Here is a 16,444-nt window from a genome sequence, read left to right on the forward strand (position 1 = left end):
GGGCGGGGGGTCACCGTCATGGCGGCCGTGGTGGCGGGGGCACGGTGGCGGGCGGCAGGTGAGACGGGACGGGACGGGACGCTCTGAGCTCCGCTCCGGCCGGGGAGGGAGAGGAGGGAGGCGGCGGGGCAGCGTCTCCGCCGCTGGCCGTTTGGACGACGCGGTGCGGCCCCTCCGCGGCCTCCCGGTGCGGCGAGGCCGGGGGCCCCGTCCCCTCGGCGGGCCCAGCGAGCCCCCGCCGCCTCCCCACGCAGGGCCGGTGCTGCAGCCTCCGGCCGGCTTGTGGCCCCGGTACAGCCGCGCCGTGTAGCAGGCGGGCGAGCCTCTGAGCTCTGCCCGTGGCGGAAAGCTGCGCGGGGGAAAGGGGCGGCTCGGGTCTTGGCCTGCATCAGTCTTGGAGCAGCTGGAAAGCCGGGGCGGGGGAAAGTTCATAAAAAGGAGAATCAACTTTACAGGGGTTTTTCTAGCCTGGTGTGAACCTTTATGGAAAATCTAGGGGTTGGGGGTGTGTGCAGGGGCTCCATCGGCCTCCTTGCTGGGCTGGGAAGCTGGCAGGGTGTTTGCTGGGAGAGCAGACAGGCAGCCTCGGGGGCCCTGGCTTTGCATCGGGGTTTGGTTTCCATGCTGGGTGAGTGTGACTTGGTGAACTGCAGCTTCTGCAAGAGAGGTGGTTAAGTATGTTTGGTGTTAAGAGGTCTTGCTAGTCCCTTGTATCAGTCATGCTTTGGATGGTGGGTGAAAAAGGGAATGTTCCTGCAATGAAGCTGTGCAGAGTCTGGCTGTTAATTAAGCACGTTGTTCCAGGAAGGGGATTGTTACCCCTGAGGTAACATAGGGATAAATCCCTGAGCATGTGTTTTTAGGACTTCATCTCTTTCTGCTAAGTGTGTGTGGGTCTAGCTCCTTTCCAGAAAATGCTGAAGCTGCACTTAAAGTGTGATTTAAGTCGTAGTGAACCACTCAAGCTTTGAAGATTTGTGTATGGGAACGGTAATGCAGCTTCACTGTTGATGAACATTAGCTTATGTATATGTAGCTCTGAAAAGCATGAATACATTTTCCTAATTCCCATGTTCTGTTGTTGTTCCTTGTTCAGCTACATAGCTCCTCCACTCCTCTTGTCTAGAAGGAGCAAGCATGACTGGGAGGGTGAAAACCCAGACATAGGAGTGTTAAAACCAAATCTGCTGGACCTTCCCCCCTCTTCCAGGTCACTGTGTTTCACTCACCATTGCAGTGTCTGCTTAGGAGCTACAGGGCCAGTGAGTTACTGGCAGTATGCCTTGTCTTCCTCCTCTCTTTTCAGAGTGGGAACTTTGTAAGGCTTAGTAGAAGTTTCTGAGACTCACCTGGTAAATGTTGTGTAATAGCTTCCCTCCCCTTTTCAGAGGGCCCAGAGAGCTGGAAAGGATCCTTCTAGCAGCACCAGTTAGTGCTCAGAATGAAGAGTGCACCACAGCATTCTTTAGACTACCTGTTCCTCTCCTCTGCCTTTTGGTCACGTTGTTTAGCAAGAGACGGGTTGCTCTGAGTGTATCCATGTTAAATTGGTGTGTCTAGGTGGAAGTGTGACTTGAAGTAAGTGTGCTTACAGTGGGAGCTCTCTTGTGCTCTCTTGCAATGCTGCACACAACTGATGGGTCCTTTCTCTTACCAGGTATCTTGTTTTGCTTCCCCCTTTATCTTTGGCATGATAAAACCGAACAAAGCCTTTACAGGCAGAAAAATGGTACCATGAAGCTGACCAGTGCTGTAATGCTTCAGCATTGCTGTCATGCTTCCTCACCAAGGTCTAAAAGCCTAGTTGTTGCTGCTTACTTTTAATTCTTTTTCCCTCCTTCCCTTTTAGCCTGCTTGCTTTCATCTGTGGTTCGGCAACAGAGTTCCCAGAGCACGTCACTGCAGCAAGGGTAATGTCAAATGACTTTATGCTTTTTGCCCCTTGAAATACTGATTGTCCTTTGGGTGGGTGGGGAGGGTGGCTTGTTTTTACTTTGGAAGGGAGGCTTGTCTGATCCCTTAGTCTGTCACTTCCCCCAAAGTTTTAGACTCTGCCTACCTTTGGTCACGTTTGCTAGAGGGATGCTTCTGTTGATTTAGGAAATTAAAAGAGTTGAGTCTAGAGATAGATAATTAGATCCTCCACTGAGAAAAGGGCCACGGTGTGGGCTCAGCCCGTAGTAGACAGCAGAGAAGCCACTCAAGGCAGGACATTGCAAGCTCCTCAGCGGCATAAATGGCTTCAAGCTAACACTCATCTTTTTAGGTACAGGTGGCCTACTCCTCAGGCAAGGTCCATCTCCTGCCTGGAGTCTCTGATACCTGATAAATACTGAACTTGCACTGTGGTCTCTGCACAATGTGATTAACAGCCCAAGCCAGGAAACTTCAGCCTTCATTTGTTTCAGCACTTTGAAAGCTGCTTGTTTGTGTCTGTATTTTGTTTCCTCTGCTGGGATCTCGAGTGAGACAGAGCTGTGGGCTGTGCTGCTGCTTGCTTTAACCAGAAGGGGACACTGCAGAAACGGAGAACTTCTGTGAGCAGCATCAGGGAAAAACGGCAAGATCTGCTCATTCCCTCTGCTCTTCTGAAGGCTGCGGAGGGGTGACCTCTTCCCGCTGATCCTCAGCCATGTGGGAACACAGTTTGGATCTCTGCCTCGGTGACAGAGCACCCAACATTATTACTATACCCCGCAACAGACCCACGAAGCCTTGGTGCTTGTGGCTATATACTTGTTTGCAAGTGCTTTGAGTTTCTGTTAAATGAAAGCCCTTCCTGAGGCATTGCTGGGCATTACAGAGTAAACCAATCCAACACTATTGCTGTTGTGTTAATTTGCCTTCGTTCACTAGCATCTAATGTCTTTTCTGGAACGTTTTATGGGGTTTGCGCATCCTGTGTTATTTATAGAAAGTGTGGATCTCTGTGCACAGGAAGCTGGACTTCCTGTTTGTGGTGGAGATGGTATTTTAGTGAGCAGCACCTTTCTCTTTGAATTTCAGAAACCAATACCTTTCTGGTCATCTCATCAAGATCCAGGGTGAATCTGCCTCTTTAAATCTAAGATTGTCTTTGTGGTATTGTAGATTCTTGCTTAATAATCTGGTGCCTTTTGGTCATGTGTCTCTTTCTGAGTAAAGGCATTTGGCATCTCTCAGGGTAATCTCTGAATGGTGCAGGATGGGCCTTGTGCCTCCTCTCCCTGGCCCCTGAAATGCGTACCACAGTTCCGAGTAGTGCTTTTCTCTCCAGTTCTTTGGGAACAAATCAATAGTTTTTGTAACTGGCTCTTATGCAGAGATGTAAGCAGCTGCCTCTGGTCCTTCTTGTTGTTGCTTCTTGTCCTAGAGATCTTGAAAAACAGCTAATTATAAGCAAGTGTCATTTGCATTTTTTCCGCTCAAACTCACACTGAGCTTCGTGCAGTGTTTCATTTCTGAATTAACACCCTGTGGCACATTTGAGCGGCGTTAATTGTTGTTCAGCTCTGATGTTTTAAACAGCCTTCTCATGATGTAGTGCTGTCTGCACCACTGTCAAGAAAGGCAGTGTGTGCATGGCAGTACCTGCGGTATTGACTGTACAGGGCTTGAAGCAGTCAGGAATTCGGTCAGTTTTGAGGCAGAGGATCCCTCTCAGTGACTATCTTGAGAAAAGCAGAAAGAATCCACTGTACAGCTAAACAGAATGTGTTGCTGGCTGCTAGCTGAAACACCCCTGGCAGTTTTCAGTCTTTCGTTCTGTATCCATACTGTAGCCTGCTCGCCTTCAGGCCCCCAGTTTATTTACTAAACTGAAGGTGTCGTGCGTTGTGACAGCCGCATACCATTTTTAGTAAGTCAGAGAGCAGCATCCAAATATAGACAGTAGAGCTGTCTTCAGGTCTGCACAGAATTTGTCACTTGGGTGCTGGTGCAGCTTGAGCTGTGGTTGCTTCCACGATTGTATCAGTACTGAATGATCCTGAAGGGATGCATCTGTGGTGTCCAGAGTCCCTCAGGCTGGTCACCAGGGAGGTTTTTGGGGACTGATGCAACATCTTGCAGTGGAGAGGCTCTTGTCTCAGCGGTACAGTTGCAGAGTGTTTGAAAAGAGATGTTACAAAAGCCACTCTCTATCACAAAAGTGGAAGCTACTCTTTCAAGAAGAATCAGGATTTAATTTGCACCTTTCAGCAAAATATCTTGGTGCTCAAAGTCATCGTGAGGAATGATGCTTGTGCTTGGCTGGATGAGTATGGGGTGGTGCAAGCTCCCGCTCCCTTCTGCGGTGAATCTGAACCAAGATAGGCATGGGTCTAAGAAGTTTTGTTAGATGCCTCTGCTAGTCCCTCCCCAGTGTGGTACTATCAATTATAGACAGATGTGGTAATGGCACAGAAGAGTCTTTTGGGTTAAATGTTTGTGGTATTAAATGCTGAATTGCACTGGGGGTAGGGTAAGCCGTTATTATTGCCATTCAGGGAATGCAGCTGTAAGTGACAAAAGAACAACAGCCTTGTGACTCTCCTGTAAAGAACCCAGCTGTGGTCTTAAGGCCCTCTCTAAACTGTCTATTTAACAGAGAAGAGCTTCAAAAAACAGAGGGGGGAAAAAAGGATGCATGTGAGTCATTCATGTGCAGCATTTAAGGCTGGTTTAAGAATGCTCGTTAGCCCTTCTTCCCCATCAAAGGCAAGTTGCCTCCTCCCGGATGCTCCCCGCTGTCAGGTAACTTCAGGGCTTTGTACTTGGTGAAGTGAGCTGAGGAGCATTAATGTGTTCAGCCGCTCAGCTGTGGTGGAGGTAACTTGTAGCTATACCCGGAAAAGCTTAATAAGAGCCTTGTATCTAAAACTCGTGTGTAACAAGGCTGAAGGTAGGTCTGTTTCCATTGGAGTTGGTGACAAAATTCCAGTCTGTAAAAACAAGGGGGTGGAAAGTCAGTGGTAGTCTCTGAACTTTATTGGCACTACCACATCCAGCTGCAGATATCAACATCAGGAAGAAGTGATAGCCTGTGTGAATTTTCAGTTAATTTTCCATTGGTTTATTTCTGCACGCTTCCTTTGTTTCAAACTATTTTAACTAACATTCTGAAGTGGGAAGAAAGAAAAAAAAAAAAAGAGGGGGGGAATAATCCATTCCCCATAATGAATTTTATGATAGGATGGGACGTAAAGCAAACCAACCACTGAGGCATTTATCCCTTTTTCTCAAAGCTTGCTGCAGTTCATGGTGGCCCTAAATGATGTTAAGCCCTGGGAGCAGTGACTGTTGTAGGGTATTTACAGGCTGAACTAAAGAATGAGACTGTTTTCTGCATGTTTTTGAACAGCCTTCTGATATGGGCTTCATCTTCAGCATTTCTTGTCCTACTGGAGTGCTTTTGCCAGGTGTCGGGAGGAGGGTCTGAGGAGTTTGCTATATCCAGTGTCCTCCATTGGATTAATTCCTCAAGAGGTAACATGGCTTTTGCCTTGTCTGCCTCCCTCTGTCCGTAACACTTTACATTGGAATAGAAAACCTCTCCTTGCTCATGAGCTGCTACAAAGAGAAATGTGATCTGTGGGAAGTTGCCTTCTGGCCCCAGTGGGTTTTAGATCTAGTTTTTCATACTGAGAAATCATTAAGTCTCCTCTACAACTTCTGCTTCGCCAGTGGAAAACCACTTTCTAGTCCCATCTGCAGCTTCTTTTACCTTTTTCCCTTTCTTCATGCTTTACATCTCTTGACAATATCTGTGTGCTACAAATGAATCTTACCTTATCATTCACAGACTTGTTGCCAAAACATCTCTGACTTCACCCCCGTGGCCTGAAGTGAAACTTCCAGATCCAGTAGAAGAAGCGAAGTATCATGCAGGTAAAGATCTCAAGTCCCTGAGTGAAGACTAGCACTCCAGTATTGCCGCTGGTGGCAGGCCTGATTGAGCATAAATAAGTGTTTTCAATGACTGGAGCCTGGTTTTGTTCTTTGCAGTCTGTCAGATGTGTTAGTGTCACTGGACTTGTGCTCCAGCTGCTGGTATTGGAGATTTGGGTACAATATGAGGTTGTCTTAGTTTGTGACAGTGTGACAGATTGTAACACTCCTAGAGTAACCTTACTTGATGTGATGTGTTGCTTTCTAAAGTGTGAAACAAGCCTTTTGGACAGGAGGAAACAATTATTTGTCTTTTAATGGATAAATCAAAAAGCTAAAGCCAGCAAAAGCTGTTGGATGGAAGGCACATCAGAGAGCTGGTGTATTTAAATGCATAAAACACTAGAGCCAGCATAAGCAGTTGGATGGTGGGGACATGACTGAGCTGCAGAGGTGTGACATAAGGCAATGAGCAGCTGGGATGTGACATAATGTTAGTGAATGTGTTTCTGTCCCCACATCTAGTCAGGACCGTTGAAGGCAGCCAGTGGTCCTCCTGAAAGGAGCACGTGGACTGTACAGTAGGCAGCCTCGCAGGTCAGTGAGAGAAGTGCCCACAGATGTTTGGCAACCACCCTCCCTCATTGCTTCACCTTACTAGAACATGTCAATCTTCCACTTGTAACCAGACACAGGTCCCCTGGCAGGTGAGAATCAAATAGAAGAAGGCAGATGTGTCTAGCCTCGTATTGCCCAAGTGGGGCTGTTGTCATCCAGACCGTGCTGGGGATGGTAGCAGGGAAGCCACATGTGTGGGATGTGTCTCAGAACTAGGCAATAATGAGCCCCAGTGGGTGAATTCCTTCTGCAGTTGCTGTGGTGGTAGCAATTAGGCGTTGTGCTTCACACAGGCAATGAGCTCCTCTGTTTATTAACAGGCAGTCTTACTGTCTCGTTGTGTAAACCTCTGGGACATCTGTGAAAGGTATCTGACTCCTGCTTTAGGTGGGAGAGACCTGGGAAGTAAAGGAGAGGAGTTCTTTTACAAGGAGAGTGAGAGGTGAAAAGCTGGGTTGTGTCCACCTTTTTGCAGATAGTCTCCAATCATCGGACTGAAGTGTGTTAGTAGCTATGTGACTGGTGTGCTTTAGAGAGAGCCTCCTGCTCCAGGTCTCCTCTCTGGCTGTTTTTCATCCTGCTTTTTATCTCCTTTGTGCTCCTGGGATTGCTCAAGTGACAGATGTTCTGTGTCTGAGTGTGATTTGACCCGGTAGTGAACTGTGAACTGCTCTGTTTGGTTTACTGAAGCCCTGTGGTGAACAGGGTCCCATGTTCACCTGATTGATTCACATGGGATCCTCGGGGCTGCTGTGATTTCTGTGCCTGGTAACCTCCTGCTGTTAATGAGCTTGCATCATTATCTCCTGGCTGTGCTTATCCAAAGCAAACAGCAAGAGCATTTGAATTCTGCCTTCTATTTTTCTGCTGGCTATGGAAACAGTCAGGGGTATTTAGGATTGCTGTCCTAGCAGTTAAATAGTAACATCACTTGATGTTTCCTGTCACTAGAGGTGGTTGGAAGAGTTATCAACAACTTCAGAGCCCAAGTACAGTGTAGAAAATGTACCTTTTTTGGTTATGGAAAGATGATAAAGCCCCATGGATAGAAAGTTGAAACTTGACAAGGAACTAACCCTTGTTAGAGCATGACTCAGCATGTTTTTTGCTGAGAGAAAATTGTAGGCCAGCATTTTTGAAATTTTGGTTTTGAAACGTTGACCACAGGACTACTGGTCTACCTGCATCAGCAGTTCAGAGCTGCAAGAAATTTATTGTACCCATAGTGCAGTTGCGGGTATAACAAGGAAAATGTGCTTGGTTTTTTTCCTCTGGACTTTTTGTAGTGGTCCACTGTGATTCAGAGAAAAGAGCACACAGTAGATTTTTCTTCTGGGACAGCAATTCCAGCAACACAGAAGCTAAACTCTTCACTGTAGTGGGAACTGTAGTAACTACTGCCTTGCAAATAATTGGTTCTTACCTCTTCCTAGAATAGCTTGCATCTGCTGGGTTGAAACTTGGACACTTTCAGAGTGTTCCTGTAAGAACTGGGTTTGGTTTGACTGGCTGCTAAATTCTTGCCTGTCCCAAATGGATGTTGTTTTGTTTACATTCCTAGAAAAAAGAAAAAAAAAGATTCAGCCACTTTTGCGGACCATGAAGAAAATCTATTTTTCCAGTTATAGAAAAGTTGCTGTTTTTCTGAACAGCTCAAGTGGGTGGAAAGCTACTATTTGGCAGTGGAATGGCACTTATTAAGCAATACCTTTTGATGTTCCTGTAAAAACTGGTTTTGGTTTCAGTGCATGGGAAGCTGATCACAGAAAACTGAGTTTGTTCATGTGCAGGACCTTGTCCCCGGCATTTGTACCGCTTCTGGCACCTGCTCTGTGTGTATGTGTATACGGGAAGAGATTTTTCAGGAAGAGATTTTCTGGAAGAGACTGACAGAAAGGTCTCTCTTGTCTTTGCTGCAGGTACAAGTTCTCAAGCCAAGCTTTGTTAGTTTTTCCTTTGTACTTTGCCAAACTCTTCCTGATGTTCCTGCATGCCTTACACGGTATTCAGAGTGCTGGGCCTTCTGCATATGACTTGGAAATTGAGTTGCTCCCCTCCAAACGTAGAATGCAAGGATGAGCACTCTTTTCTGGAACACTTTATATCTGAATGCAGTGCATTTTAGGATGCTTAAGAAATAGGCTGAGAAGTCAACAGTCTTAGATCAGCCGCATGGTATATATACTAGCTGTTTACTTACACATGGGTTTGCCAGCAACTAAAATACAAATTAAGTTTATGAAAGGGAGGTTCACGCCTTGTCGGAAACAACATTGCTGTTGATCCATGCTTAAAGATTCCCAGAAGGTAATAGTTTTGGTGGGAGAGCAGTGTGGCTGAGTTAGTTTTGAGCGGTTCTTCACACCTTGCGGGGGTTTGTACACTGATTCCTTCCCTGCTGTTTGCCCGCAGAAGTGGTACAAAAGGTGAACAAGATGATCGCAATGGGGCAGTACGGAAGGCTCTTTGCTGTGGTCCACTTTGCCAGCAAGCAGTGGAAAATAACTAGTGAAGACTTGATTATGATGGACAATGTTCTGGAGGCTGAATGTGGAGACCGAATCCGGATGGAAAAGGTGACATGCCATGCTTCCACAGTGCCTGTGATGCCATGCTGTGTGTGGGGCTAGAGCAGATTGCCTGTGAACATTCCCTAAGGCAAAACCCATAACCAGTTTTTAATAACACGTCCTGAATAGCTCCTGTCTGATCTCCCGTTCTTACTCCAGTTACTTGCCTTGTCTTAGTTTTGTTCCAATTTCAGTTACTCTGTTAGTGATAATATTATTGTGATTTCTGTTGAACAGGGTTGGAGTGAGTCGTGCCAGACTCTGTTAGGAGACAGATTTTTGTTGTACTAACTTCATCCAAAAAAAGAAAATTACAGTTGTTATTTCTAGAGACAGCAGCTGAAGACTGTGTTTACCTTGAAACTCTCAACACCCAAAATACTTGCAGTCCTCCGGAGGGACTGTCGCTGAGCAATGCTTTGCAAGATCCTTATCGTGCTGAGTGTGTTGGGTGGAGGGAGAGGGATGGTGCATGTAGGGGAGAATTACCAAGATGCAATTCAATATCTTTACCTTTACCCTTGTTTAACTAGCAGGAGCTTGTAGAGGTTTATTAATCCAAAGCTTAAATGAAAGATTACGAAGTGGGGTTGGTTTAATCTTAATATTGGTTGTTAGAGCCAAGTAAGCAGTTAAGGAGAGCCGGGCAGTTCTTCTACTTACCCGTTGCTTTGAAGTCCAGTTTTGAGGCAGCTTTTTAGGCATGCCTTCAGCTGTGTCCTGTGTCCTTGCAGAGAGGAGTGATTTGCATGAAGTAGCCAGCTAGGAATGCAAAGGTCTGGATGGGAGTTAAAGGTGAAAAACTTGCCTAACCACCATAACTCTTCTGGGATTTTACTGGCAAGTTTCTAAACGAAAACTGGGAATATCTCATGACCATTTGTATGCTGCTTTTAACTGCTGCTGTACAATTAGTGTGGGGAAGGAGACAGTCTGTAAGAAATGCTGCCTCTTCTCACTATGTCCTCTTTATTATCCTGCCTGATCCTTTAGATAAGCAGGTGGTTGAAATACCCTGAAACAAAAGGGCTAGTCCCTGAGGTGGTGAATCCCACCCCACCCCCCCCATGCTCATTTCTTTTTTGCCCTCTTGAGGCCTGATGGAGGAGGGTGAGGACAGTATTTCTCTGCTGGGACATGGAGCAATTGCTATAAAAATCCAATGATTTTAGGAGCTGCTATTCATTCCGATCCACACAAGGCACATTCTTCTTTTTCCCTGTATTGCTTTTCATAACTTTTACAGCTGTTGGTGAGCCAGGACAGAAAGGTTCAGTGTGTTCTGATCAATGTGAAAGATACTTCCAAAGTATGTTTTAGTAGGATAAGCTGTCCTGGAAGACTGACTGTTTAACGAATCTGCTTCTTGCCTGTTAGCTGCCTTTTCCCACCATCCCTCTCTAGTAACAGCATCAGGTTTGAAATGTGTAAAGGCCTATTTTTAGGCAGTTTGACTCCTTTATGGTGACTGTAGAATTTGGAAGATACTGTTTGCATTTCTGCTGGGACAAGAAAGCAGTGACATATGCCTCGTTTATTTTCTATAGGTTTTACTGGTTGGCGCTGATGACTTCACACTTATTGGAAGGCCGCTCCTGGGGTAAGATGTCTCATACAAGAATTGTCTTTGAAACAATTCTTGTACTTAATTGTGGCTTCAGGGCTCCTACAGTCCCTGAAACTGAAGAGAAACTTGGATTTATCAGCAGTAGCTTTTTTCCCAGCCCTGTGGCTTTTGAAAGAGCCACCAATAAAGCTTCTCAGCCTCTGCTGACTCTAACCATAGCCACACTGCCAGGATAGAACAGCAGTTAGTTTTCCAAGTGAATGAGCCATGTTTCACAGCTGAGTTTTACTAAGGTAACTGTAGGATATTCACCTCTACTGGGTTGGACCTTTTTTTCTTGTTACAAACCTTGCACTAACTTAGCAGTAAATCTTGCTCTTCAACATCTTTACTCCCTTACCCTAATTCTGGTGATAGTCATCTTGGAATAACCCAGAAATCCTTTCCCATCCCTTAACCCCTTAATTTGACTTGGGGTTTTTTAACCCATTTCCTTTTGTCCTTGTCTTAACCCAGCAGGCCTTAATCTTAATTTTAGAGTTCCTGATTTTCCTGTCCAGCAGTCACAGAACTGGGGAGAAGGATTTTACCTGCTTGGCACCATCCTAGTGTGTAGGACCTGCTATACAAACTGGCAGAATGCCTGCTTCTTCAGCATTTTCTATACCAAAAGGAAGTGGTGCGTGTGGACCAGGTGTTATTGCTCAGCTCTTAGCAGTAGCCAGAAGCAAAGTCATGAACTGTTGTTTTCCCCAGGACAAGAGGTTTTAGTGGTAAAATGCAAGTGAAGATGAGGTGGGTTGCAGGTGCTTGAAGTACCTGGAAGCCCTGGCTGTGGTCTGGTTGCAAGCTAAACCACTTGTTTTGGCCTTAGCTCGAACTGCAGTGACTTTGGCAGAGGATGGGCCCATGAGTAGGAAGTTGTACATCTGAGAATTACTTGTTGATGCCTTGTAGATTCAGATTAGAAATACCGTAGAGTTTCATATCATTTTCACTTTTGAGTGCTTGCTGTGGCACCAGGGGGTTGTTGGTCTTTAGGAGTTACTTGTAACATGTTTGTACAGTTGATAACATGACTTTGGTTGCAGTGGTGGTAGCTGCTTCGAGTTCCCTGTGTTAGGATTTTGAGAGCTGCCAGTCCTTTTAACAGTACTGCAAATATATCTGGAAGAGCGGGTTGGCAGGAGTCTTTGAATTATTGCCAGATATTGCCCTCGTGGAAGATCTTAGGAAGGGAAATCTCATTACTAGGACTAGAAGTGTCATCTTGCAGAAGTTCAGAGGAGCCCAAGTTCTGCAGGCATGGATACGCCATGTCAGGTAGTTTAGGAGCACCATCCCTCACCTGGCTGTCTTAACTAGTGGCTCTGGGGTGTTTTTTTGCAACTCTCAGTTTGTGTGCTGGACTTGGCGTGTGCGGTGCAAGACGCAGGAGCTCTAGGGCAGGAAGAGAAACAGCTGTTGGGTTCCTGCAGCTGCTCTCAATGTGTGGAAGGTGGTGCCAGTTGCTTGAAGCAGACCAAACTGCACATCTGCCAGTGTTAGCCTGAACTCCAGTAACTGGCAGAGGAAGAATGTTGGGAGGAGGAGGCAGTAGCAGCTCACCAGGCAGATTGAAAGGCTGGTGGGAAGGTGCCATCCTCCCCCCAAGCTGTAGGGAAACCTCCCGAGTCCCCAGCTCTGATACGGGCTGAGGAAAGGAAAGCAAAACCCAGCGTGTCACGAGCAACATCGACTGCAGTTCTTTCACATAGCTCCCAGTTGTGCCTAAACCACAAACATTTTGGAGGGGAGATAAGAGGTTGGGTATGAACAAATGTGGTTTTGTTTTTCTGTTGTTTCAAAAATAAACACTTCAGTAAATGCTTGCACCAGTGTCTGCGTAAGACAGTTCATTACAGCTGCACTCCCTGTTCAAACTTGGAGGCGGGTAGGAACTTGTCCTGTTTTGGACGGACAGTGATGTTTTAATTTTCTGTAACAGTCAGATACCTCCCAAGATGACACTCCTTAAAAGCCTTAAAAAACAACAGTGCAACAAAACATATCTGCGTGGCAGAGGCTATTCTGGGAACTTGTAGCTGGCTTCTGCTCTGGAATCTGTTGGGTTTTGTGTTTGTTCAAGTAACTTGCTGTCTGGTCGATTGGCACAAGGATATCAAGCAGTATGCAGCTGTACTTTGTTTAGCTGTATAATGCAGAAAGTGTTGTGCGCTTTTAAAGCTGTGATTAGAAGTGAGCATAACCTTGGGCAGGTTTGCATTTCAAGCCATCAGCTCAGTACCCTCAGCTGTTTTAGACCTGAGTGGAATGAATGGTACCTCTGAGAAAGCTTAGCTTATTTCTAGACAAAGTACTACTGATGGGGGAATTTTTTTCTCTAGATGAACCTTGCTCTTTCTCCTGCTACCTGTCCATTTTTGCAGTGGCTTCAGTAGAAAAGGCAAAGGGCCTTGGGCCTGTTCTTTTCCCAGACAGCAAGGCTGGGATTCAGTTACCTTCTGCAGGGAGCAAGCAAGCTTGTCAGTTGAAATTATTACCTCTAAGAATTGTGATCCTTTGGTGCTGTGGATTGCCTGGATCTTTTTCACGGCTTAATGACAATAGCTTTCAGCCCAACTTACATCTATGAGATTTCAGTGTGAATTTTTCTTGCTTCCTGCAAAAATCTGATAGACTTGTTTTGTCATGAAACATTTTGCTGCTAACAGCAGCAGGCCCGACTGTCTATGTCAGACTCTGGGAAACGCGTGACCCTCTTTTTATTTTTATGGACATTCCAGTCATACCTAAAACATTTGATGAAGTTTTTTGTTTTTTTTCCTTGGGCTCTATTTCACTGAGAGCTTTTCTGTTCCTATGCACTTCACCAGCAAGTCGTTTTCTGTTGTGCTTCAGCCTCTCCGCCAGCAGGTCCTAGTGCTTTGTCCAACAGAGAAGGACTTACCAGGGCCCTTTGGCCTTGAACTTTGGCTTGCAGAGTGAAGCCGTGCTTGGATACTGGATTGTCTCAACAATACCCTTAAAGGTTTACTTGAAAGCATGTCAATATCTATGAGCAGTGGCGGGGGGACACTTATCTACAGATCCGTGTCAATGTTTCTGCCTTTGGCTGGATACTACCCAAGCCTAGGACAGCCAGTGCAGTCCGGTGGTGAGCGCTGTATCAGGGATAGCTTGGCTGTGCTACTGCAAACCCTGGCTCTCCCGAGAGCTGCCCAGAGATTTCAGTGACCAGGTCACTTTATCTGGCCTGGCCACTTTCCAGTTTTCCCATGTGATCATCATTGGTGAGTTTGTTACATGCCTTTACAGTCCAAGCCTGTGAGAAGTCGGTGGGAGTGTATCCTTCAGCAGGCAGGAATTAGACCCGGGAAGTATAGCTCCCTAATTATAGTGTTAAAACATGGCCAGCCACTGAAGTGCAGTTCATTTCTTGGTTTCTTCCCTCACGTTGCAAAGCTCGCTGTGTATTTCAGTAGTGCTGTTGGATCCTATCACTGGGCTGAATCTGGACAATGTCCTTTATCTGAGATGTGAGGGTCACCCAGCCTCTCAAAATCTAGATCATCTTTTGTCTCTTTTCTTCTGGGCTAGCCAATAAATGCAGGTATTATCAGTTTTTCTCCTCTGGCTGCCCTTCCTTCCTCTCTCAATCTCTGATATATGTTATACCCCAGAGGGTAAAAGTTAAGAGAGATGGTAAATGTCTCAAAGCCTTTGGCCTCCTAGTGACCTTGCTGGAACAGTTAGGTTAGATGGGCTTCCCCTCTCTGCCCCCCTTAAGTGCAGACAGAGTAATTTGTCAGGAAAATGTTCTTTAAATGTCTTCCGGTGGCAAAGTGAGCATGCTAATGAGTTTTTAATGATATTCTGCAGCAATGCTGCATGAAAGAGTGTCTCTTCCTCCCTCCTTGTGGCTGTTGATTAAAACCACACTTTCCAAAGCTTTAGTCTGGCTCTTGTCTGGGGGCACTTATCTTCCCAGAGAGCAGTTGTAGTGCAGACAGGTAGCTGTTCCTCCAGTGCGTGCTTCAGAGCCACCTTGTTTTCTAGCTGTTGGCATTTTTCATAGAGCAGCTAGAAATCCCAGCATTCTTTTTCTAACTTCAGTGGGACTTTCTCTGAGCTCTGCAGAAGCCCTGGGCGGGCAGGAGGTGTGTTTGAGTGTGTCGGTAAGGTAAAGTGGAGCGACTAATTACTTTGTGCTTTTATGTGCCTGTGAATACAGGCTGTATTCTTCTCTTCATCTCTCTCCTCAGGGAGGGAGGATGTTTACTTGCTGAGAATTTCCATATGTAGAAATGAGATATAGAAATAATTTGAGTCTTTGAGTGGTCTGAACTCCCCGAGCTGTGAGGCAGGCAGCAGTACCTGAAATCCTCAGGGAGTCCCCATCTTCTTTTCCAATTTGGGGTAAACAAGCAGGACAGACCAAGAGTGGGAGGCAGAAGAGAGGCATGTGAGAGGAGAAGGGACTTGCTCCAGGAGCCAATTAGCTGTGCTTCCTGCTAGAAACAGCAGGCCAAATCTCTTTTCACTGAGCCTTTGCCAGGATTTTTTCAGGTGAGCAAGGTGAGAAGGCTTTCTTCCAGCTGTCTGTGATGCTTTGTAGAAGGAAGAAGGACTTCTGTGCTGACCGGCATAGCACAGAAGAAGGGGCCACTGGTGGGTTTAACCTGTACCATAAGCAAAGTAGGACACACAAGATCATGTGAATGTGCCAGACGAGGCACTGTATTAACTTACTGTAATCCTACAAGTTCCTGCAGGTTTGTCTTGCTACTGCCTCCCTAGCTGTTTCTGATCTTATCGCTCACGTTGATAGAGAGGTACTGCCCTACAACCTATTGTATCACTTGGCTGATCCACATACAGCACCTTGAGGCTTTTGGTTTTGCACTGTGAAGCCAACAAACTGACAGATTTCCCTCTTTCCACAGTGATTTTGTAGTTCCTGTGGATCTGGGCTCTGTAAGGCAGGATGTGTTATCTGTGTGTCGCTTTTCCCCAGAAACCTGCTTACAGATAGGACGAGAACGTAAATAGTTAAAAAGTGATACTTGTAAAATTTATTTTTAAGGAAAGATCTCGTCCGTGTGGAGGCTACTGTGATTGAAAAGACAGAGTCGTGGCCAAAAATTAACATGCGCTTTCGGAGGAGGCACAACTATCAAAAGAAGAAAAGTAAGATTAATAGAATACACAGCTTCCTTCCCTGCTGTTTTGTTGCTAGATCTGGGATGGGGGTATCATGACACAAGGGCAGTGTCTGGGGAAGGAGACTCATTTACCACGTCCCCAGGACCGCTCATGGCACAGCACCTCTTTCCCAGCCTGCTGCCCCAGGTGTGCCCACTGTATGCAGAGCACAGTGACTTAATACTCCCTTGGTCCAGCACCCTTTGTTGAATAGCCTTGCAAAAGACCTTACTGGAAAAAAAAAATTCCCTGGGCAGAAAAGCAATCCTGTTCCCTTTCCAAAGCCTTAAATGTTTGCTGTGTTATCACAGATATTAGCAAGTCTTAACAGTATCCTGTGGCAGGCTTTTTGATTACCAAATGACCGTCCCTTCTCAAATACGGCTGAGAGAGAAAAATTATGACTGTTGGTTTATGGAATGGATGCTAAAACCTCGACCAGTCTAACACAGTCCCACGGGAGCTCTGCCTGGACCCCTTGTTGATGCCGTACCAACAGTATGCAGCTGTCCTGCCAATGTGGCAGCATCTGCCAGCACACCCCCTCCTAGAAACCATCACGCCTTGGCATGCCTTAATGTTGCTAAGCCAGCAGGAGCCTTTCGAAAGGTATGCAACAGTTATGTGCTGTCATCTG

General features: G+C 46.1%; 2 protein-coding genes across 3 annotated transcripts in view; both read left to right on the forward strand.

The window, feature by feature from the left end:
- The window catches only part of MRPL21 (mitochondrial ribosomal protein L21), a 16,624-nt gene continuing 180 nt past the window's right edge, over positions 1-16,444 (forward strand). Inside the window, exons 1-6 of one of the 2 annotated variants that reach the window (XM_005445057.3) lie at positions 1-58; positions 1,850-1,910; positions 5,762-5,847; positions 8,878-9,041; positions 10,583-10,635; positions 15,689-15,792. In XM_005445057.3, coding sequence (XP_005445114.1) covers positions 19-58; positions 1,850-1,910; positions 5,762-5,847; positions 8,878-9,041; positions 10,583-10,635; positions 15,689-15,792 — 508 coding nt within the window. In that variant the 5' untranslated portion in view covers positions 1-18. The remainder of the gene's footprint in view (positions 59-1,849; positions 1,911-5,761; positions 5,848-8,877; positions 9,042-10,582; positions 10,636-15,688; positions 15,793-16,444) is intronic. The other variant, XM_014284862.3, reaches the window with a different exon arrangement.
- Positions 15,800-16,444, forward strand: part of LOC102050590 (ras-related and estrogen-regulated growth inhibitor-like) — a 22,563-nt gene continuing 21,918 nt past the window's right edge. Inside the window, exon 1 of the mRNA XM_014284863.3 lies at positions 15,800-16,416. The gene's annotated coding sequence lies outside the window, so the exon portion shown is untranslated. The remainder of the gene's footprint in view (positions 16,417-16,444) is intronic.

Source organism: Falco cherrug, chromosome 10, assembly GCF_023634085.1.
Source record: "Falco cherrug isolate bFalChe1 chromosome 10, bFalChe1.pri, whole genome shotgun sequence".
Classification (NCBI taxonomy): domain Eukaryota; kingdom Metazoa; phylum Chordata; class Aves; order Falconiformes; family Falconidae; genus Falco; species Falco cherrug.